General features: G+C 29.6%; 1 protein-coding gene across 3 annotated transcripts in view; it reads left to right on the forward strand.

Moving 5' to 3' along the window:
- The window catches only part of sosie (oogenesis-related protein sosie), an 81,080-nt gene that overhangs the window by 41,654 nt on the left and 13,158 nt on the right, over nt 1-26,268 (forward strand). For 2 of the 3 annotated variants that reach the window (XM_075366444.1, XM_075366446.1), the window contains one exon: nt 80-124. The exons of the other annotated variant lie outside the window; for it this stretch is intronic. In XM_075366444.1, the coding sequence (XP_075222559.1) occupies nt 80-124 (45 nt within the window). The remainder of the gene's footprint in view (nt 1-79; nt 125-26,268) is intronic. 3 annotated transcript variants of the gene reach the window in all.

Here is a 26,268-nt window from a genome sequence, read left to right on the forward strand (position 1 = left end):
ATGAAGTATTGATAACAATGATAGGAGATTAATTTAGACACAGCTTTTTAATTCTAATAAAAAAACTTTTTCTCTATAGATACTCGTGGATATGTTCCTCTTGGAATCAGACGACCAAATAAAGGTTGGTTACAGTTAATAATGTTTAATTATAACTTTTGCAAATTTAGGAATGTAGCTTTAAAATAAAATTATAATTGTTCGTAATTACAAAATGTTTAATTGAACTGTAATAGAAACAAGTTAAACATAATATCTGGTATAAATTTACACTGGTTAACATTTATATCTAAACATTAAAGTATATTTTAAAAAGAAATAAACTCTTTCATATCAAAAGACATTTAGGTAACTTTTTAATAAATATTTTATGCTAAATTACATTTATATAAGATTGCTGTTTGTAATCATCCATTGTTAATCTTCTGCACACAACCAAAATTTTTATTTATAAAACTTGCTCTCTAATAAAACATGCTATTGTTGAAAAAAATTTGTAAAACTAACTGAGGCCATTGGAGAGGGTTGAACCAGTTCTTATGATACACAGACCTTTCTACATTTATCTATTTATTACTTTCTACAAAAGAGTCCTGGTTTTATCATTATAACCATTCATTTCATATTCTGAATTAGTTCATAACTGAACTAATTTTTTTCATTGTAATGATAAATTATATTTGCCAAAGTCTTGCATGCAAATAATGTATTCTGTATTTAAAACTTGTAAAGCAAAAACCAAACCAAATTTTATAAAAACAATGATTTAGGTAACCTATTTCTAAACATTTTCAACCAACTTCAGTAACCAAAGATTCTATTTACGATTAGCATTACGTACATAATATCACCCGTTTGTTAATCATATCATGAACGCAAATAAAAAAATTCATAACATTGGCAATAAATTTAGTAATCTACACACATGCGCAAGAAAGGAACATATTTTAACATAACTGAATATTATGAAATATACAAAGACAAAAAGGCACAATAATGAGATACTAAACGAATACCACAATTCCAAATCCAGCTCACTTTTTTATCACTAATTTAATCTCCCTAATTTAATGCTTTTTTGCCTTATTCAAAAACTATCTACAATAACATCTGATGCCAGGGGGAAAAGTATATACTAATCACTAAAGATGATCTATAGGAGATACTAAAAATCATTTGATGAAAGTTATTAAAAACATTGTATTTATATTTGGTTAGGTTTGTTATTTATTTCATATGTTTATATTTTTAATCAATCTTTATTGCTGATCACCATGACCAAAAACATAGCAAAAAATGAATTATGTACTTTCTCTACTAGCTCATTTTCTACACCCACCATTCCTTTCATTTCCACTTCAATCAATCTCTGCCCACATGTAGGCTTGTTTCATTTTCTATTAAAATAAAAACTGTAATTATATTCACATAAGAAAATATAGTTTAAATTTCATTACTTTGATTTTAACCTACATTTAGATTTTCTGTTTAAATAGATGAATTCTGAACTTTACAATTTTATTTTAGTTTTTTTTTTTGAGGATTGTATTTTTACATTATTAGCAAACAAGTATTCTAAAACAATCAGCTATTATGGTAAATAACCTTTTTATCATTTAACTGAATAAAACAGTTATAATATTAATGTTTCATTAGTACAAAAATAAAATTTGGTTTATTACATTAAATTTCATATTAAACTTGTGCAATTACACAGATTAAATTTATAAAAGATGAAATATGTTTAAAAATAAAATGTTTTCTTTTGTTGTTATTCTTCTGTTTTCCTCAGATAGCTTAGTAATAGGGAGTCAATCAATACTAACAAACCTTCTTCTGTTTTTGACTTTTCAATATTTACAATCAGGTAACTTTTTTACATTTTTTCCAGCTCTTGTCTATCTCTTCACTGGTCTATTTATTGGTCATTCCTTATACTTACATATAATTTTCAATGATTGTTTTCTTAAACTACTATTCATAAAAGATTAAGCATTTAAATGGTATGTTCTTTATTTATCTTCTATGGTTTTTCTTCTTCTCTTTTTACATATATTTTCTGTTTTTTAGTTTTCCTTAGTTTTCTCTAGTATAAATTCTCTTTTATTTATACAAATATGATGTTCCTTTCATAACAAAAATCAACTGTAATGTTTGGCTATGTATTTAAAATATATACTTTAAATAGATGCAATATAATTCTAGAATTATTCCAAAATTGTCTTTTGACTGGCTGACAAGTAAAAGGTTTTCCTAGCATATATAAACCATCTATTAATTTATTATTTCTCTGCATAGTCATTACCCACACTTAGGAATTTTTCATTTATGATACCAATTTCTGCAGACCTTCATAAAGAACTCTGCTGCCAGGGTACCCAGTCAATAACCTCAGTCTTGAGCTTTTCACAGATTTCAAAGTGTTAGTGGGTTTTTCATCTCAGCGAATAGGTAGGAGACATTTGATTCCAAGTCTAAGATGTAAGTTAATGATCTAACATCTATGGCCCCTTTTCTAATCACCCTTTTATCAGCAAAATAGAGTCATCTATTGTACATTAAAGGAAAATCTACGCCTCTTATTTTGGATTGACCTTGTTGTACCTTAATGGCAGAAGCTACAATGACAGGTTCCATGTTGACTGCTATCTTACCACTATTGAACAGAATGGTCACAGTTGGATCTGAAAAGAAATATCAATTGTCAGTGTCTACAGCATTTTTGTCTTTTTACTGTTGTAACCAATTTATTTTCAACAGCCAATAGGGAAGTCAGTTTTGGAATTGCACACATATTTTTTAGTATGATTATAATATAATATGTATATTTCACATTGTTTATATTACAAAACACAATTAATATATGTAATATGAATAAAAAAAAGTATTATAGTTTAAATTTAGTGAAATTATCATCCACTGACCTAGTAACAAACATAATTATAACTATACAATCCTAAATAAATTATATTATACCTTCAGTCTCATTTTTGTACTGTATTTTTTACAAATTAACAAATTTTTTTTAATGGCGTATGTTATTAAAGTGTGAAATATTAAATATTCAATTATACTCATTTTACTACTGATGATTTATTTACTACTGTGTACATAACAGAACTTAGGCTATTAATGTATCATTTATTCACAACTGTTTATAATCATTAACTCTCTTCATATGTATAGTAATTTAGAAAAATTATGTGAATAGTTTATGATTATCTAGATGTATATTTATATATAATGTATTATTTTTGAAAAAAGAAACCACCTCTGATCTCAATTAAGGTTTATAGGATGTATATTAGCAAACAAGACTTTTTTATTACACAACTTTTTATATTTAATATAATTATATCTCTTTTACACTGTTTATTAATACATGTGTAAATTACACGTATATTACAATATTGATTTACAATAACAATTGCAATACTTCAATCTTTATTTTAAATCATACCAAAAAATAATTCACATATGTATTTTAATATTTTATATATGAAATAATCACTATACTTTTCACAGATTTATTATACTTTAAATTTAACAATATACAGACCAGTTTATCATTTAATTAATAACCATACAGAGCAGGTTATATGTATTAAAATTTAATTAAATGAAGCACTATAGTTTCCAAATTTACACTGATTTTAATTTCTCTCTATCACTTAGAAAAAAATTCTGTCATATTTTCTTCTGTTGCATTTTTTTCACAAAATTATTTCATTTTGATATATTAACAAACTATTTATTAATAGCATTTTTATTATATTATTTTTTCATTTTTTTTTAAATTTTACTTATATTTTTCTGAACCTTTTAAACTATCTTAAAAGTACTGTACTTTTAATTGTTTTCCCCCTGTTAATTTAAAACAATTTAACATTGATTTAAGAAAGATAACCATGTTACTGTCACTGATCATAATATTTAGTTATAATTTAAGGATAATGGGTATATATAATTTCAGTTAAGGTAATAATAATTGTCTACATGAGATTAGAAACACATTTTCTTCCAACTGACTACAGCAATCATGAAGTGAACACATTTTCTTCCAAGTGACTACAGTAATTACAAAGTGACTATAGTAGACTATTAAATGTTTAGTGACTGTAAGTGAGATACTTGCTTCCTATATTTTTTAATGGATCAATTTTCTGTAAGCTTCAGCAACTAGAGCAGTTTTCTCCACTGCTATTAAGATTAGCTCTACTTAAAACTATAGGTTGCAGGCAATATTGATAGTCACTCAGTAATGACAACTATACTAGCTTGTAAGAAAATGTATCTTATTTTTAAATATATTTTCAGTTTCTTGAATTCCTTTAAATGGACAATTACATTTTTTAAAAACTCTACTACTATTGCATAAGAGATAATGCATTAACAGAATTTGCTGTTATACCTAATTAAGTGTTAACTGCTGTTCGCATTGTTGTTAGACATTCTCAGCTTAATCATGATTAATCTGAAAAAATCCTCAAAATCATTTAGAGGATGTTAACTGAAATCTGAAAAACAATTGGAATGAAAGTTGGTAAATAACTGAACTATTTTGAATATTTTCTTATAATTTGAATTGTTATTTTTTGTTCAGATCATCCATTATCAATTTGTACATTTTTAATTATTTTTTCATTTATTTATTACACAAAACATCCACACTTAACTCCGGCACAATAACTGACAATAATTAAAAAAAAAAAAGAATGAATTTATTAACCCTTTTAAGCTTTGAAACAAATTCCATCCAGTTGTTTTTCAAATTTTTATTAACGTATCTTATCTTTAAACTTCTGTTGATATATGTACCACCAATAAAAACAGACTTTTTTACTATGTTGAGTCATAAATGTAATTTATAATTTTTCAACATAAATGCAGAAAATCACACTCGTAGAGCATAAACAATAATTAAAACATTTTCTTCTCTAAACCTATTCTACAAGCTTATATAGCCTAATGATCTAAAGAAGAATAACATAATCTTACAACTTATTTATTTTTATCTTACTTAATTGTTTTTTCATAATTTTTTTTATTTTGAAAGGGCAGGCATCAAATTCTATGGTCATTAGTTGGGTGGAAATTTATAGCATATGAAAATATGCCATGCCTGACTGGGATTCAAACCAGGGACCTCTGCACAAAATGCCGAGACGCTACCTACTCAGCCATGGAAATCGGCTCTTTGTAATTCTGTTACCACTAACATTTCAAAAAAGACATGAAATACCAAACACTAGTTAAGGACAACTTAACATCCAGAGTATTCTTATTTTGATTAAGTTCTAGAAAATCCAACAAATTTTCTGAAAAGATATATTAATATCAAATGATCACATGCAGAAGAATAAAACAAATGCCTATCTAGATTACCAGAGATTTAAACTATTCATGACCTCATTAACTCGATCATAGTTTGAAAAAAAATGTTGTGAACAGAAAATTCTAAATTATAATATATATAAACATTTAAAGAACAAACATCCTCTTCTTGATGTCCAGTATGTTCTTCATTTAAAGTTAAAGTTCAGAAAAGATTATTCAAATAACAGGAAAATGGGAACATCAAACCACATTATTTAGAAGCTAAAAAAAGAAAAATAATAATAAAGACTCACCTTTAGGTCTAAATGTTCTTATTTAACAAAATTCTTTAAAAACCAGCATTTCCAGGGAAAAGGAGAGACAAGGAGATTCCAAATGAAACAAATAACAATGTGCACATTTTGATAACAAGAGACGTCAACTAATAAAATTTTGAAATTCAGGCAATTTTCCTAATAAACAGTAAAGAAAAGCAAATTCTGAAATTTGTCATCTAAGATAAAAAATAAACATAAAAGTTTTTAATACTAATGTCCAGAAGGTGAAAATTCCTTGATCAATATAATTTTGTTTACTGATTCCAACGCTCAATGGTGATATTGGTTGTAATTGTAATTATACAATTTATTAATCTCCTTACAAGTGCATTACAATACCTTTGGTAGCATCATTATACAACAATAGCAGAGAATAAAGAAAACAGTCAAATGCTGCCCATCATAGTAAAATTTAGTTAGTCCTAGGCAAAACAATAAATAACCCAGATCAGAAACAGTCTCACTATGGGTCAATTATTCCTAACTCTATCTTCTTTCTTTATCCTTCATTCTTTAACAAAGCTACTACGGGAATTATATCACCACTATCCTAACTCAATTTGATATCCCAGAAACAATGATGTTGTCTCTTCTGGTAGCTTTTGGGCATACTCTTTTTTACGAGTGCTCAATGGGATAGATATTCTAACTTTGGAACTGTCCAGGGTTCCTCCTGTCTGTTGCACAAAGAACCAAATTAATGACAGGTGTAGAATGAAACCTTCTATTTGACTTAAATCTAAATCTCAGCTTATTTTATATCTACATGCATAAACTCAATCATTATCTTTAACGAACAACCTCAACAACTACATTTTCTGATAATTTAATAAAATTATCAAGGATATGAAGTTTTTCGGAGATTATCTACATCAGCAAGAATTCTTTTTTTTAAATCTAAAGAATTTTTATGAAAAAACTTATGATACAGATAATTTGACTCATGGATAGTTTAAATCCTTTTCAAATTAGTTTTAAAGAAAAAGACTTGGCAATATAAAAAATGGAATAAGACCATTTAAAGATATCCATATCATTCCGTCTTCAATAAATAAAAGAGATGCTACAAAAAGGATGAAATAACATTTGAAAATCTTATAAAATACTGGATCAATCAGATAATGTACCTAATTAAGATTGTAAACATATATACTACATGCAAAGGCGATCATCTTACTCCATCTTCTATAAAATTTCAAGAAAATTTCTTGCATTGGACTGAGATATTTTTGAAGCTGAAAATAACTTCAAAATCTTCTTCTTCTTTATATTTCTTGGATTGTAATTTTTGGGAATTAAAAAAGTATAAATTCTTACACATTCAGAATCCTTTTACAATGAACTACGCAAGACTTTTACGTAGATAAATAATGTACTATAATGAATACAATGCAAACAATAGTTTCACAAACCTCATTATGGTAGCCAATGTTATATAATTTATAAACAGAGATTATTAAACAAATTAACAAGTTTAGTTAAAATTCAATGTCCCACCACATTCAATACAGGAACCTTGCAAAACCTGATTTATGCAGTGTCTGAGAAATAAACCAAAATTATTTCTACGTGTATGAGTTATATTAGTATTATGTTTATACTATTTAATATTTGGAAAAGTGATCTAGGATTGAAGTAGTTAGCATTATTGGCTACACCTGAAGTCCTTGATTTCCAGAACAGTAGAAATTTTCACTTAAACATTTATTCACAATAGCCTAGATTCCAGTTGTGAATTTTACCAAGGATGTAAATTTTACATTCTAGATGTGCTTAAAAATGGTACCAGGCTATAAAATATTGTCCCATTATAAAATTCCTAAATGTCAATTTAAGCAAGGATGAGAGCTTAAAAAACAGTTATGAACAGAAAATTACATTTACAGTAAGACTCAGTGAGGTTTTTAGTGATTTTCAATAACATTTTTTCTCTTGTTTTTTTTTAATTTTATGTATTTCTCAATTTTTACATTCAATTCAACAACAGTCCCATGAATTCTATTAATTATCTTTTACAACTTTCAATTTTATAAAATCTTGTTTAAAAAATAAGATATTCTTTATTAAGAATCAATTAACCAATCCATTAATATCATATTTTATTTATTTCAATTTTTTGTTATTTTAGAAGTATTTTTTAAAATTTATAATAAGAATCACAAAACAAGAAAATTTACTTTAAGGGTAATTTGAATTCAAAATTATTTTAATGATTTCAGATTATGACTTTTTATTAATTATGGTATGACATAACCAGATGATGTTAATAAATTATTTTAATAAGAGTTTTTACTTTATATTTTCTAAAAAAAAGAAAAAAATATTTAATATGAAATGTTGGCCAGTTGGTGTGATGGTCAGTATGCTAAAATTAAATCAGTCTCCTAAATTAATCCTTTGTTGGAATCCAATTCAGATGATATTCTTTATTTGGAATTTATTCCAAGCAAAATTCTGGCATTTTTTTCATTTATCATTTTACTTATCTCATCTTAGAAACCAAAATACATGTATACGAGGTGTTGCCCAAAAGTTTGGGCAACACCCAAATAGCTTACCATAACTTATAGTTTCCACTGTCTCCTTCAACGTAATCCCCTTGGGCATTGCGGCTTTTCCCATGCTTCCAGCGTGATTCCCAGCGTTTTCCTGTAAGTCTGCAAGTGTAAGTGTTCGAAGCACGTTCTGCGTTTCTTCCTGAATCTACTCAATTGTGTTAAAATGACGGCCTTTCAATTGAAATTTTATTTTCGGAAAGAAAAAAATGTCGCACGGGGCAAGGTCAGGCGGATAGGGTGGGTGGGGAATCACTACCGTCTTTTTGGAAGCCAAGAAATGCCGAACGGCTAGCGACGTGTGCGTGGGAGCGTTGTCATGGTGCAGAACCCAACTGTTGTTACCCCACAGATCTGAACGTTTGCTTTCACGTAATCGCTTCAAAACTTCACAGTAGAACATCCCATTGATAGTTTGACCAAGAGGAACAAATTCCTTATGGATAATGTCTTTGATGTCGAAAAAAAATAATCATGGACTTCACGTTCCTGCTAACTTGGCGTGTTTTTTTGGCCGCGGTGAACTTGGCGACGACTGCTGCTTAGTTTCAGGGTCATACCCGAACACCCATGTCTATCACCCGTTATGATGTTGGAGATGAAGGGTCATCTCTTGCTGAATTTTTCAATTCACTACAGACAGCTACGCGATTTTGTTTCTGGTCGCTGTTAAACAGTCTCGGTACGAATTTTGCAGCAATGCGTCTCATGTTCAAATTGTCCGACAAGATGCGTTGCACGGACCCATATGACATTTGTACGATTGCACAAACATCATGGATTGTTTGTCTACGATCTGCAACAATAGCTTCTCGCACTTTCGCGAAGTTTTCCGTTGTTGCGCTTGTTGATGGTCTTCCTGAACGCTCATCATCATCGACTGTCGTTCGTCCATCTTTGAATCGTTTGTACCACAAAAAAATTTTACTTTTACTCATAGCATTGTCACCAAAAGCTTCCACAAGCATGGGATGGGTTTCTGCACCAGTTTTTTTAAGCATGAAGCAAAATTTTATGCAGGTTCTTTGCTCTTTAAAATCTGCCATTTATAACTTCGCCGAAACAGTAAAACACAACGTTACATAACCGCACCAAAGTCAACAATGCAGCCTCTCACCGTTACAGCTGTTGGAACACTGATTCACAAAGAGTACAGTTAGCCACATCTAGCGGCAGCAGGTCGTACCAGCAATGGTACTCGCGCGAAATTCAAATTCCCCGAACTTTTGGGTAGCACCTCACATCAAAACATTAATATTATATAATAATAAATTATTGATTCACAATTATTTTAATCTGTTTTAATATTTTTAACTATTTTGCTTATTTTAATATATATTTTTAATAATTTCAAAATAGAAAAAAATTTGCAGTTCGGTTCATATTATGTATTTTTTTTATGTATGTTCAAGCTTTACAAATGGACTAATTTTGATGATTCTTTTTTATTTTGTAGTGAAAGTAACTCTGATGGTCCCATTGTAAGTTTTTTGAAGTAACAATTTTAATTAAAAAATGTGTTGTCTTAATAGACAATTTGAAAATATTTTTCTATTTTCTCACCATTGTTGCTTATGACTGGAATTTTATAGTATAATGATATCCAAAATATTTTTTCATGAAAACTTAAGAAAATCATCTGAAAAGTATAGTACAAAATAATACATACTTCAGACAGTATTAGCTTATTCTCAGTAACACTCTCTTTATATCATTTATCTGTATTTCTTTTCTTATTTTTATCAAGCAGTTTTCTCGCCTTTTATGTTTCTTGAAAAGAATAATTTATCATACACTCTTATTATATTGCAACATACTAGCCATATAACAAAAAAAAATAGAAAGTACAAAATATATGTTTGATGAAAAAAAATAATATCAACTTCATGAAAACACAACAAAAATTTGCAATGCATTATTCTTTAAATTTTGACTTTTTAAATCAGTGCCAAATAAAGTATTAGAAAGTTGTTGTTAGCTGTTTTTAATGTGGCGCTAAATTCTGTGGCTCAACATTTCGTACGGAGGTCCCAGGATTGAATTCCAGTCAGCATGGCATTTTTTCATATGCTACCAATTTCCACCAAGCTAATGACCATTCCCCACACTTTCATAACAAAAAAATAATTATTTAAATATTAAAATTGAAAGAATAGTTATAAAAGTCTATTTTATTGCTTTTTATTTATAAGTCTATTTAGTGCATTTTGAAAAGTTGATTTTATTTTTTCTATGTTTATTTTAATTCATAAGTTTCCTTGCTGAGTTAAGGTATGCAATATGATACATAATTTCTGCTTCACAATAAAAAGTGAATATTAATCTGTTACTTTACACTATCTGCCCTAATCATGACATATACAAACCAACTGAAGTATAGAGACACTAGTCAATGTTCTTTTCCTAGAGTAATGATGATCATTACCCAGCCAATCCCTGTGATGAACAGAGTGAAGGTATCACTTGTGGAAAAGAATATCAGTTGCAATTGTGAGCTTGAGATCCTGATATTCAGTTCTGTATTTACCTCAATAAAGGTAACAGGAAACCGCTTAACTCCTCACTTTCCCTGATAATTGTCTCATGGGAATTTGTTAATCTTTGAATTGGCTCTGTCATTTTCAGAGGCAACCTGTGATATGTATCAGTTTGTCTATAATTATTAAGGTTTTGGCCTTAATATACAGACAAGTTTCTGTAACAGCCAATCAGTACTCAGTAAAATATGTTTTTTCTGTGTGATAATTTTCTAATAATATTTGTGTAAGTACATATAATTCATTTAAGTATGGGTATTTAAAAGACTGATTTTGACTAACCCTGTTTTAAAGTTTTCTTTCAGATCAAGAGAAGGAGTCCTTAATTCTAAAAATGATTTACCAAAAAAAAAAAAAAAAAAAAAAACACTTCAATGAAATGCTATACTTAAAATATTACTCATAATGTTATAAATAATATTGCAATTTAACACTTTTTAGTGACTAATAAATTCCATAAATGATTGTTTTAACAACACTTACAAATTTTCAACCTAAAACACAAAATAAAAATCAGTAAATATTAATTGCAGTGATAAACACTGATATGTACACTTCTATTAACACTGATATGTAAAAATAAATTATGATTCAGACCTTTAATTCTTCAGTTTTTAAACACTTACTAAGCTTTTTCTAAAATGTGAAAGATAGATACTGACCAGCACCAAATGACAGACACTGTGCTTTGGAAGCATACCAATATAAATAATTTAAAGATTTAGAGCATCTGACAAGTTGTAGAATATTTCACAATATATTTCAACATCATAAACCTTTGCTGTTTTATTGTAATTTTTTACAAATTCTTCCCATACATTAAAGTGAAATAATTTACTGAAACATAAGTTTTATTTGTCTTTATAAAATAAATAAATAAAACTTTTATCTATATCTGAAATATTTTGAAGCTACTTCTATACTCAAATTATTAATTTTAAAATATTTTATCAATCAGAAGTACAAATTTTATTTTAAAAACTAAAAAAATTACAAATTTCTATGTTGTTAAAAGTTTGTTTAACTAATATCATCTAGTTTTGTCATAATTAGACAAGATAATTAAGGCATATATATATTATATGCACTGTATATTGTGGTGTAACAGACGAAATGATTGCTGAAGCAGAACAAACTATCAGGCCACTGTTTTGGCCGAACTTGGATTACCAGCTCGAGATGGAGCCACAACAACCTCTGCCGTCATCTCAGGTTCCAACGATATTCAGGCCGTGGATTAGAAAACCCCCCAGTCCACGATTAGGTACCTCCTGACCAAAAATCCCACACCACATTATACATATTTTCTGTAATTTCAGGATGGTGGAAATGTTTTGAGCCCCTTATATTTTAATACATAATATAAATAAATAAAACGTAAGCTGTTATTTAAAAGTTTTGAAAATTAAATAAAGATAGATTTTAGCTGTGAAATGTACTGTACACTTTTTGAATAATAATCTCACAGCATTTTTTTTAATCATATTAAATAACTAAGGCCAAATTTTACACTGTTGGGGTTCTGAATGTACCTTTTATTCAAATAGCCTTGTTTAGATAATTTATTTTAAACATACTTTCTTTATTTCTTATTATTTTCTTTTTTTATTTCATATTTCATTCTTTATTTCTTTTTACTTAAGTATTTCTTTCTTTTATTAATGGTAAAGCACAGCTAACAATAACAATCTTAAATTTTATTTCAAATTATGTAGTTGTTACATTATTATTAAAATTGATTCCTCCTTCCTCACATTAAGTTCAGAGTAAGAAGTCAGACTATCAGATCAATCTTAAAGATGTCAGAACCTACAGAACCAGCGCATCTTAGATTTGGTCTAATGAAAGTAGTTGCCTTTGGACTGGTTCAGGGATTATTTTCCTTTCTAATGGCTGTATGACAAGTTATAGTTAATATACCTACTATATAAAGCCAGGTATTTTCCTAATACCTCATTAAATACAATTACATTACTTTTTACATGCAGAATAAAGTACCATTTACTTCTGTACTGCATACTATAGAAACTTCAGAAAGTAATTGTCTATTTTTAATTAATTTTATCTTTTACATTATAGTTTTATTCAAACTTCATATGCAATTAAGAAACATCCTTGTAATCAAATCCTAGAGGAAAAGAAAAATTCATCTGTTGAACAGAATATTATCAAATAAATATTAGGTACTCTGAACATTTTGTTTTTAATTACTAAACTAATCTAATTTTGAAAGCCTCTTGTTTTCGAACTGTATTCAAAATTGGATTCTTCATATTCCATAATTTACTGTAACCACTTAATGAAAAATAACTTGCATTAAGGATTTACTACAGCAGTGCTCACACATTACTCATAAAATATAACCACTACTATTTTCACATTATCAGCATATGAACCAAGATATTATTGTAGTACTGTGATAGAATTTTTTCACGTAACCCTTAACAGTCCATGTGAAAAATCAATGAATTTGTAGTTCACATATTAACAAAATATGATAACCACAATATTTTATATTGTAGTTATCATATAAGCAAATGTCTTCATATACTATTAATATATTTCTACTAAACTCGTATCTTATTTATGAGGGCAAGTCAAAAATTATTTTCACTTTTTGTTCTACAGTTTATTTACACAATGGTAGTGGTTCAACATGTACATCATTTTTCTATATAGTCACTTCCCTTGTCAATGCACTTGGTCAAAGGTCCACACGCTTACAAACTCCTTCCAAGAAGAAGGTTTTTGGATAGTTCCAAAGGTACTTTAGCACCACTTTCTGCACATCTAAGTCTGTGGTAAATCAATGACCTCACAAAGCATCCTTTAGTGGCCAAAACAGATAAAAGTCTGAGGGAGCAAGACCTAGCCTGTAGTGAGGTTGATCCAGTACCACAAAATTCAACTAGGTTTGAATGGTGCAGCGAGCCACATTGTCATGCAACTACAACACATCCTTTGACAATAGACTTTACGGAAGCTGAGTTCATCATGGATGATTTGATGGGCAGAACCACTACTGATGTTCAAAGAAGATGCTACCTCACTGATGGTAACTCGCCTATTACCAGAACCATCTCTCGAGCTTCCTGAATCTTATTGTCCATGGTAGTGGATGTTGACAGTTTCTCTGCTCCCTCTTTGCGCATCACACTCGTCTGGCCAGTTTATGTGATAAAGTACTGTCCCCGTATTGTGATAAAAGTCCACAATGAATTTCAGCACCTTTCACACCCTCAAACCAGAGAAATCAGATCACTGGTGATTTTTCCTCCTTGGTACAAACTGCTAGCAAACTGGACATTTTTATGCTGTAATAGCTGGAAGGGAAATGACATAATCAGGATCAAATTTTGAACTTGTGACCACAGTCATACCAACTTTAAAGGTGTGTTGTAGCAAAAGTGTAGATAACTTTTGACTCCCCCTCCTAATATAGGTGCTGTAAACGTAACTGCTATAAAGTAATAAATTATTAAATTCTATATCAGTCCCTTTAATTATAGATGACTTCTCCCCTGCAAAATAAAAATCCAATAAAACAGTTCCTGGATAACACTGTAAACTACATCTCCTTCAATCTAATGATTCTGCAACACCTGAAATAATTCAAGGAAAAGCATCCTGAAAATTAAAAGAGGTGAAATAAGGATAAAATTTCATGGACCAAGGTCATAATTAATAAACCACTTCACTAGGATAAATTGATAGAAAAATTATATTTCAGACATTTTAATTTCACCTTAAATTTTTTTTCTCCTTTTTTTATGTTTAATTAATTAATATTCTTTTATAGTTTTCATTGAGTGAATTGCAATTTTTTTTAATGAGTTTATCGTAAGTAAATAAAGGTAAAAATATTTTTAAAAAAAGATTTATGTTACTGAGAAATAATAACAAACAAGAGGCTCAAAACACAGAAACCTTTTCTTTATTTTTTAAACATTGCAAACTTAAACAAGACTAATTAATATGAACTGTTTAATCAAAATAAAAAAAATTCCTTTTGTTTTAAAAAATGTAAATAATGTTTAAGTATTCAAAAATATGTGGTATGCAAATAATTATAATTTTTAGATTAAAATCCTTACACATTATAATATATATTGTATACCAGTATATTTTGTGTTAAAATTAATTGTGTAAAAAATTGTTTCACTTGCTTCTTTTCTTTCTTTTTTTATAATCTCTATTGAGCATTTAAGCAGAGATCTCTGCTTTTTCATAACCAACTGTTTTATAATAACGTAGTTAAAAACATAATTAATTTTTTTTATTAAAGAAATGAGTTTATCTCATTTATTAAAATAAAATGTTTATTTCAATAAAATTATAATAAATTATCAGTCAAATAACAGACATCTCTACCTCTATAATTATGTTTATTATGTTTTTTAATTTAATCAATTTTATTAAATAAATCAAAACTTAAAGTAGCTAATTTAGAATTAAAATCTTATTTCAAAAATGAGAAAGTAAATACATTTCTCTATAATTTTAAATTACATTTTCAATTAATTTATTATGAAAATCTCCATTTTGATAAATCAGAGATCTCTGTGGAAGTGATAAATGGGATCATTAAAAAAAAAATCAGTAAGTAAAACAGTTTTTTAATTAATTTTAATAAAATAATAAAACAATGCTGCTTGGATGAAATTTGTTAAAGTATTTATTAACACAGTATGTTTTTCGTTAACAATGAAACCATAATCTGTTTGCAGAATCTTGATTTGGTTTAGAAGTAGTGTTAAAGAATGATGGACGAGCTAAAGGAATTTAGGTTATTAAATTTTATAGTGTTGTTTTATTTTTTTTTCAGTGTAACACTAACTTCATAAGCACATGATTTTTTTTACCCATTAAATTGCTTTAAAATACCTTTTTTTCCAGTTAATGTATGCATAATACTATGATCTATGGTTTTATAAAATTTGAGTTATTATGAAAACAGAAATAAAAAAGAATTCATAACTTACTAAATTAATTTATTTTAATCAATGAAAGTAAAATTTTAATTAAATTAAAACTCAGATAACATTAACACATTATAAATTAGCAAAAATAATTATAATATTTGAATTTATTGATTTCATTTAGTATTACTCTAAAAAAAATATGAAAATATCAGTATCATTTATCATATCTGAATTAATCTACAATTAATCTGAAAAATAAGCTTAAAATTTATAAGCTTGAAGATTTATAAATTAAAGATTAAATAACCTTAACTTTCCTACATGAAGAAAAAACAATTTTCTCTATTCTATAATACCTCAATAGTTCAATGCAAACAATTAAGCAAATATGATTTCAAATGGATCATATTGAGAATATTTCAGATACAAACCTTTATCATTAACATACAGTAGCGTGCAAAAAAATCCGAACACAGGGGATATTTTATTTATTTCTATATTGTGGCTATACTACTTGACCACCCCCATTCTTTAAGTTATTCGTGTAGTGTGAGGTTATTGTTCTTCTGTAATTTAGCAATTTTCATGTTATAAATAGTGTTTTGTGAAAGTTTAATTTAATTTTTTTGTAACAAATTCATATTTTTATATTTCTGTTCTGTGTGTCTTGAATATATAATAATGGACAAAACTCCAAGAAAGCATTCAAAAATTATTTCTCTTTCTGAGCATACCAGTATGTTACAATGACAAATAGCTTCTGAGTGTGATGTTGGACTAGGGACAGTGAATGCTATTTTAAAACAATTTAAAGAAAATGGTTCCTTTCCACCTCAAAGGAAAGGCAAATGTGGCTGTAAAAGAAAAACTATTCCAACACAAGAATGGTTAGTGAGAAAAAGTAAACTTGGTCCAAAATTATCTGCTGTGGACTTAAACTGAGAATTAGCAGCCAGTGGAACAGATTTACACGTGACAACTGTTAGATACTAACCTCGTGTAGCTGGACAGAAAGCTCATCGGCCAGTTAAAAAGCAGCTTTTAATACCAGCAATATACCAAAAGGGTCTTCTGGGCCAAAGCTATGATAACTAGACCAAAGAAGACTGGTAAAATTTTATATTTTCTGACAAGTCATATTTTTATGTTTAGGGGCAAAGGATTCCATTCGTTGGGAAAACATTAGATGAAAATACGTCAGCAGCTCATACCCAACAATCAGTTAAACATCCCCGGAACAAAATTTGTTGGGGTTGTTTCACATTTAAAGACCCTTGTTCATTACTTCCAGTAGATGATATTGAAAAGTGATGGATATATCAAGATTCTGAAGGAAAGGGTTGTGACACAACTTCAAAACACATTCCCACAACAGACAACAGACCGTTCCAACAAGATTTGGCACCTTCCCATATTAACACAAAAATGGAAAGATTTTTAAAAGGGCAAAACATTAAAGTGCTCCTGCAACAAGTCAACTGCCCAGACAACCCAATTGAAAATCCTTGGGCAATATCATAAAACAACTCTCAAAAATGAACTGTACCACAAAAATTTATCTCCCTGAGGCAATAATATTGGTATGATTTTATGATGAAATCAAAATAATATGTAGTACATTTTTTGAATCTACGCTAAATCATACACGTGAAATGATTAAAAATTAATGAGGACATATTAATAACTAGATATTCACAAATTATACAGATATGATTTTTTTTCTAAACAAAGTTACTTTTTATTAAATAACATCTGTATTCAGATTAATTTGCACGCTACGATACTTCTTATTATTAGTAATAAAAATTACACTTACTGATTTTTGTTTCTTGTGATATATGAGTGCTTTCTTAGTGATCTACTTCATCAGATACCATAAACATTTTTTTGTTAAAAGATTAAATTAGAAAAGAAGTTTATTTCATCTTCTACATCAGTTAATTCAATGACAACAATTTTCCATTTAATTAACTGACCTAGAATATGAAACACACTTCTTTTCTACTTTCATTTTTTATAATATCTATTGAAGCAGTGATGACGATTAAAGTGCTCGCTCATATATCACAAGAAACAAAAAGCAGTACATGTAATTTTTATTATTGATAATAATTTATTATTATACTGCTATGATGCTTGCTATTTGCAAATTCATTAATATGTACTTCTTTGAATTATTTTGAGAGGTCACATATATATTTGTGTACATCATTAAAGGAACTGAACCAGTGCATATTTTTCAAATTAGCATTATAATAATGGTAACAACAATCAGAGAAGCAGGTGTGGACAAATAAAGAGGGAGTTAATAAAAAGACAAAAAGGTTATTACTTTCTACAGCATCTCACAAATAATTATGTAATACAGAGTGAGCAACACAAAACCGAATCTACAATGTAACCGCTACAGAATCGGTAGGTTATGCTAGAATGAAATTTTATGAATGATACGAATAAATTAAATAAGAAAAACATAAAACGTAGTTTAAATGTTGCATTTATTTACATTATTGTTACAAAAGATGTTCAAATGACTACCCTGGGCATCAATGCACTTTTGTGCTCGACTGATAATATTGAGAGTCATCTGACACAAAACATTGTTGTCAATTGCATTGATTTCTCGTTGAATATTCACCTTCATTTCGTCAATATTGTGGGAATTAGATTCACAAACTCTCTCCTTTAAGCAGCTCCAAAGGAAAAGATCGCAAGTAGACAACTCTAGGAAATGTGGAGCCCACCGTCCTTTGCTGACAGCTCGTTCATTTGTGAAAGCTGCATGAACACAACTCAGTAAAACATTTGATTTGTGATATGTTGCTCCATCTAGTTGGAAGAAGCTGTAATCTTTTTCATTATCAGTTAATTGCACATGAGATCTTTGAAAATTGTGAGGTAAACTTGTATATTGACAGTCTGTTCGAAAAATATTGGTCCAACTCAGTGGCAGCTCATACCTAAAATTAGTGGGCGTGCTGCTCCAAAAGATTTTTTTCTGGGCCTTTTCAAGGCCATGGTTAAAGTTTTCTGTAAAATAAAAGAACCAAAAAAAAAAATGAATCAAGTATAATAGCTGGAAGCAGGAAAATAATCTAATTCTACACTTTATCACATTCCAGAATATGGTACACAGTTTTTAAGCACATTGTGCTTAAATAACATATTCAGTTTAACCGAATAAATAATAAAATGTCAATTTTTTTTTTGTCTTCAGTCATTTGACTGGTTTGATGCAGCTCTCCAAGATTCCCTATCTAGTGCTAGTCGTTTCATTTCAGTATACCCTCTACATCCTACATCCCTAACAATTTGTTTTACATATTCCAAACGTGGCCTGCCTACACAATTTTTCCCTTCTACCTGTCCTTCCAAAATTAAAGCGACTATTCCAGGATGCCTTAGTATGTGGCCTATAAGTCTGTCTCTTCTTTTAACTATATTTTTCCAAATGCTTCTTTCTTCATCTATTTGCCGCAATACCTCCTCATTTGTCACTTTATCCACCCATCTGATTTTTAACATTCTCCTATAGCACCACATTTCAAAAGCTTCTAACCTTTTCTTCTCAGATACTCCGATTGTCCAAGTTTCACTTCCATATAAAGCGACACTCCAAACATACACTTTCAAAAATCTTTTCCTGACATTTAAATTAATTTTTGATGTAAACAACTTATATTTCTTACTGAAGGCTCGTTTAGCTTGTGCTATTCGGCATTTTATATCGCTCCTGCTTCGTCCATCTTTAGTAATTCTACTTCCCAAATAACAAAATTCTTCTACCTCCATAATCTTTTCTCCTCCTATTTTCACATTCAGTGGTCCATCTTTGTTATTTCTACTACATTTCATTACTTTTGTTTTGTTCTTGTTTATTTTCATGCGATAGTTCTTGCGTAGGACTTCATCTATGCCGTTCATTGTTTCTTCTAAATCCTTTTTATTCTCGGCTAGAATTACTATATCATCAGCAAATCGTAGCATCTTTATCTTTTCACCTTGTACTGTTACTCCGAATCTAAACTGTTCTTTAACATCATTAACTGCTAGTTCCATGTAAAGATTAAAAAGTAACGGAGATAGAGAACATCCTTGTCGGACTCCCTTTCTTATTATGGCTTCTTTCTTATGTTCTTCAATTGCTACTGTTGCTGTTTGGTTCCTGTACATGTTAGCAATTGTTCTTCTATCTCTGTATTTGAACCCTAATTTTTTTAAAATGCTGAACATTTTATTCCAGTCTACGTTATCGAATGCCTTTTCTAGGTGTATAAACGCCAAGTATGTTGGTTTGTTTTTCTTTAATCTTCCTTCTACTATTAATCTGAGGCCTAAAATTGCTTCCCTTGTCCCTATACTTTTCCTGAAACCAAATTGGTCTTCTCCTAACACTTCCTCCACTCTCCTCTCAATTCTTCTGTATAGAATTCTAGTTAAGATTTTTGATGCATGACTAGTTAAACTAATTGTTCTGTATTCTTCACATTTATCTGCCCCTGATTTCTTTGGTATCATTACTATAACACTTTTTTTGAAGTCTGACGGAAATTCCCCTTTTTCATAAATATTACACACCAGTTTGTATAATCTATCAATCGCCTCCTCCCCTGCACTGCGCAGTAATTCTACAGGTATTCCGTCTATTCCAGGAGCCTTTCTGCCATTTAAATCTTTTAATGCTCTCTTAAATTCAGATCTCAGTATTGTTTCTCCCATTTCATCCTCCTCAACTTCCTCTTCTTCCTCTATAAAACCATTTTCTAATTCATTTCCTCCGTATAACTCTTCAATATATTCCACCCATCTATCGACTTTACCTTTCGTATTATATATAGGTGTACCATCTTTGTTTAACACATTATTAGATTTTAATTTATGAACCCCAAAATTTTCCTTAACTTTCCTGTATGCTCCGTCTATTTTACCAATGTTCATTTCTCTTTCCACTTCTGAACACTTTTCTTTAATCCACTCTTCTTTCGCCAGTTTACACTTTCTGTTTATAGCATTTCTTAATTTCCGATAGTTCCTTTTACTTTCTTCATCACTAGCATTCTTATATTTTCTACGTTCATCCATCAGCTGCAATATATCGTCTGAAACCCAAGGTTTTCTACCGGTTCTCTTTATTCCGCCTAAGTTTGCTTCTGCTGATTTAAGAATTTCCTTTTTAACATTCTCCCATTCTTCTTCTACATTTTCTATCTTATCTTTTTTACTCAGACCTCTTGCGATGTCCTCCTCAAAAATCTTCTTTACCTCCTCTTCCTCAAGCTTCTCTAAATTCCACCGATTCATCTGACACCTTTTCTTCAGGTTTTTAAACCCCAATCTACATTTCATTATCACCAAATTATGGTCGCTATCAATGTCTGCTCCAGGGTAAGTTTTGCAGTCCACGAGTTGATTTCTAAATCTTTGCTTAACCATGATATAATCTATCTGATACCTTGCAGTATCGCCTGGCTTTTTCCAAGTGTATATTCTTCTATTATGATTTTTAAATTGGGTGTTGGCAATTACTAAATTATACTTCGTGCAAAACTCTATAAGTCGGTCCCCTCTTTCATTCCTTTTGCCCAGCCCGTATTCACCCACTATATTTCCTTCCTTGCCTTTTCCAATGCTTGCATTCCAATCTCCAACTATTATTAAATTTTCATCTCCTTTTACGTGTTTAATTGCTTCATCAATCTCTTCGTATACACATTCTACCTCATCATCATCATGGGCGCTTGTAGGCATATAGACGTTAACAATCGTTGTCGGTTTAGGTTTTGAATTTATCCTTATTACTATGACTCTATCGCTATGCGTCTTGAAATACTCCACTCTCCTCCCTATTTTCTTGTTCATCACGAAACCTACTCCTGCCTGCCCATTATTTGACGCTGAGTTAATTACTCTAAAGTCACCCGACCAAAAGTCGCCTTCCTCTTCCCACCGAACCTCACTAATTCCTACTATATCCACGTTTACCCTATCCATTTCCCTTTTTAAATTCTCTAGCCTACCAACCTTTTTTAAGCTTCTAACATTCCACGCTCCGACTCGTAGAATGTTATTTTTTACTTTTCTGGTGACCCCTTCCTTAGTAGTCCCCACCCGGAGATCCGAACGGGGGACTATTTTACCTCCGGAATATTTTACCAAGGAAGGTGCCTCCATTATTGCTTTTGAAAATGCAGAACCACATTTTCTTGGAAAAAAAAAACAGCTGTAGTTTTCCATTGCTTTCAGCTGCGCAGTACTCAGAGGACTGAGTGATGTTGATATGGCCGTTTAAGTCATTGTGACTTACGCCCCTAACAACTACTGAAAGAGCTGCTGCCCTCTTTCAGGAATCATTCCTTAGTCTGGCTCTCAACAGATACCTCTCCGATATGGTTGCACCTTCGGTCCAGCTACTCTGTATCCCTGAGCACTCAAGCCCCCTCACCAACGGCAAGGTCTCATGATTCATAGAGGAGGAAAATGTCAATAAAGACATTATTTTTTAGTATTATTAGATAACTTAATAAAATGTCCGTTTAAAAACACTATAGTCCAATGGTGATTAATTTAAATTTCTATACACACAGAAACAAATACATAATTAGTTTTTACTAATTACCTTTTCTTTCACCCTTCCATCGTGATTTTGGACAGATTTGGCAATCAAAGAGCCCTTGCTTCCCGCCATCTTCTGATCACTACTGAAAAAACAATTAAACCGCTTTCATATTCCTTCCACCAAATAAACTAGAAAAGAGAATGAACAAGGAACACTCCATATACACGCAGAGTAAAAAAAAACTACCTTCCACCAGCACCCCAGGGTTGCCACTGTGGGAGCAACCGTTCTCTCCCTCCCTTATAGCCTCGCGTGCAACTTCCTATGTGCGCATACGCATAACAGCAAAACTCCATGCTGCTGGAACTGTGAAGTACACAGTTCCATATAAAGATTTTTGTATCTTTTTCATAAACTGGGGGATGGCTACTGACATTAAGCTTAAAGATTATAAATTGTACAAGTATAAAGAAAGAATTAAAGAAAAAAGGACTCGTTTTATTAAATGTTGTCAATAATATCAAGTGAAAATACGTGGTGCTACAGTTCAACAGTGCCTGTACGCAAGCTGCCACTGGTCCCACTATACAATTACTGGAAACGACACACTAAACATCAATTTTTTCATCATGAAGTGGATGTTTGAATATCTCGTGAGGATTCCTGTCCATACAATACCTGGTATTCTGTGAATTAACATGGCTGGATAAATGAAACCATGTATTGTCTGACATGAAATATGACATCAGGTCTATCTGTTGCACCAACAATGTTTTCAAGAAGCCAGTTGCAATAATCAAGTCATTTCAGTTTGTCTGTCTCCTTCACTTGTTACAAAGTTGTAACACAATATGGTTTCAATTTTAATTCATGAAAAATTTTATGACAAGATGTGTATTTAATACAAGATTGTTGGGATAACTTGCATCATTTTTTTTTGGCTGGGAATAATTCTCCTTTCAATATCAGCAATGTCCTGTGAGTTCCTAATGGAAGATTGTCTATTTTGTTTTGCATTTGAAACCAAACCTGTTGTATGCCATTTTTTAACTAAATCATCTATGCTACTCTTCTTTGCTGGGATACAGGCATTCAGAAATTTTTCTACGAATATTTGGCATGATTCTTCAAACGATCCAGAACGAATGTAGGCCTCAACTGTTGTTATCTTCTGCTGGATTGAATAAGGCATTTTACACAAACACAACTGCACTCACAATACTGCACTGTAACAAAACGTTTACTGCACTGACACTTAACCACCTGACAAACGGTAGCAATAATCAGTAGTAACATATACATCCATTACTTGCGCTATTTGTGTAAGAATCTTTCATATATAGTGTTGGGTAGCGGTTTCATTATGGGTTTGGTTTTATGATTGCTCACTCTGTATATAAATAATATGTACTGAAATAAATTGTGTGGTATTTGATTGAATTAAATCACATTTCTTGTACTTTGTACACTGAAAATGGTTCTAAAACTAAAAATCACTTTTTGATTGTCTGGCCAAGAAATAATAGGTGGCATAAGAATATGCTGTATGCTAGCTGCCATGCTAATTTTGTTTTATACTTTTTGTATTGGTAATATTTCAGTCATTATTAAAATCTAGCGTGATCTGGTAAGGGAAAAATTATTAATCAGCCTATAAATGCCTTAGGGTGCCTTATCTAAACTTACTGACAGCTGATTCTATTATAGTATGCATTAGAAATTATGAAAAAAGATATAATCTTACACACGAGTATGCAATAATATTGAAAAAAATATTTAAATCAAGCTACTACTTTAAAATTATAAATGATTTACTTTCAAATTAGCATAGCTTATTCTTCCAAATTCTTCCAAAGCCAATCAATAGCACCTTCTACAGTCTAGTATCCAGCACAATTTTGTTAATGGTAGTCATTTTAAAAAGATTGAAGACCCAATAAATATGTAACTGAATAATATATTCTCTCTACAAAGTATTTGTTCATTTAATATGTTGTTTTTGATAAATTTATAGTATTTATAAACTCCGAACTTGGTTTCATTTTTAATCTTGGTTTTTATTTTGTGTGTAACATTTGCTATGATTAATGTCATATTTTTCTATGAGGTGCTTTGCAAAACTTGATTCTATTGTTGTATTATTTCTATCTATTTCTTGCATTTGAAGATAAATAGGTGTCCAGTCAGTCCAATTTAGTTTTTTTCAAGTCACTGGAGTTTAATTTGTACCATACTTCAGAAATTCTGTGTGTTTGCAAAATGAACACTTTTTTTTAAAGTAACTGTAATTCTCTTTCCTATAGTTACAGGCAAGTTTGTTTGATAATGGTTGATTTATGTAAGTGTTTTGTTGTTAGGTACCTTTTTTATCTTATTATCTGATAATTAGCTCTACAGAAGTTTATTTAATTTTGAAAGTGAACTATTATTTTTTTCTAATCTTAAACTGTTATCACAACTATCTAATGAATAAAATAATTACAATAAAGTCATTCATAACAAAAATAAAATAAATGTAGAAAAGAGAAGATGATGTTTTGCAACTCTAATAAAACATATTATTTATTAATTTATAGGTAATGAATAAACGACATCAAAATATCAAATTGACAAAAAAACAAATGATATTTAAATTATTAATTGCATAATTATCAAAATGGGCTATCATTAAAAACGCTGATTTTTATAAGAGAATAGTTCTTAGCAAGCTAAATACTTGTGCAGTATCAAATTATACAAATTAGAATTTCTCTCAAATACTACACATGTTAGCAGTAATGTATAATTATTCACATAATTTCCTTTTTGTCTTTTACCCCCTTTCAATCATGTTTAAAATAACTACAAATCTGCTTTCAATCTGACAAAAAATATGCTCTGGGTCAAGTATTACAAAACAACCTTTCCCGCACAGCAATTGTAATATTCCACAGTTAGTCCCATTCACAGCTCATCAGATGGATTGGCAATGTTAATAAATTTAACAAAAATGAAGATAAATAATATCATCCATGGTTAGTAAATGGATAAGATAGTAGTCATCCATTGGATGAACTGATTTTTTTTTAGGTAGAAATATGTATTTAATTATATCTTCATTTAAGGTATGAAGAGAGTACATAGAAGATCAAAGTTTTACTTATATCTAAGTAAAAAACATACCAGAAAATTTCTACTGCTGCTTACATTATTTGTAAACAGCCAAAGACATTTACATTTACACAAAATGATATACAATTTTTCTAAAGTTTTGTGAAATTAGATCCATTTATCTGAATGTGATGTAACATAGAAAAAAAAATCTAATGAAATTTTGTTTTATCTCAAGAATATAAATAATTTTATAATAAGGAATAAAACAACAGACTGGAATAAAATTGTTAGATTGTTAATTAGACTGACTGAAATCATTAGATTGTGTGTTTTGTGTTTATTTAAGACCTAATGTTTCACCAAGTACTAATTAGGCTTATTATTTCTTATTAAATATTTTTTCTCTAATGCTAGATTTATAAATTCATATCTATGAATCACCAAAACAGAAAGTAAATGGTTCACTCAAAAATTTATGTTTTAAAACACTTATCACTAGTGTTAAGTATTATCGCTGGTGTTTTAAAACACTTTGTTTTAAAAAAAAACTTGTATACATTTTTCAAATTTAAAAATTTTCCTGAATATGCTCAAACGAACAATTTCTACTTGCTGAACAGACTGTTCATCTGACATGCTAAACGCGTTTTTATTCAACAGGTTTTTTTTTGTATATGATTTTAATAATTACTTATGAAGATGATACCATCAAAAAATAAGTAAAATATATATTTGATGAATATTGACTATTAAAATTAAAATATTAAGCTAGATATGTTTAGTACTTGCCACTCAGTAAATTTAATAAACATATAACCTATACAGTTTAATAAAAAAAATTTTTTTAAACACTTTTTACATCAAACAAGCAATAAGTAGTAAAACAAAATTTTATGATTTGGTGGTTCACAAATATTAATATTTCTCTTTTAATATATTAAAGGTTTCAGT

The sequence above is a fragment of the Lycorma delicatula genome, chromosome 5 (assembly GCF_047948215.1).
Source record: "Lycorma delicatula isolate Av1 chromosome 5, ASM4794821v1, whole genome shotgun sequence".
In the NCBI taxonomy this organism is placed as follows: domain Eukaryota; kingdom Metazoa; phylum Arthropoda; class Insecta; order Hemiptera; family Fulgoridae; genus Lycorma; species Lycorma delicatula.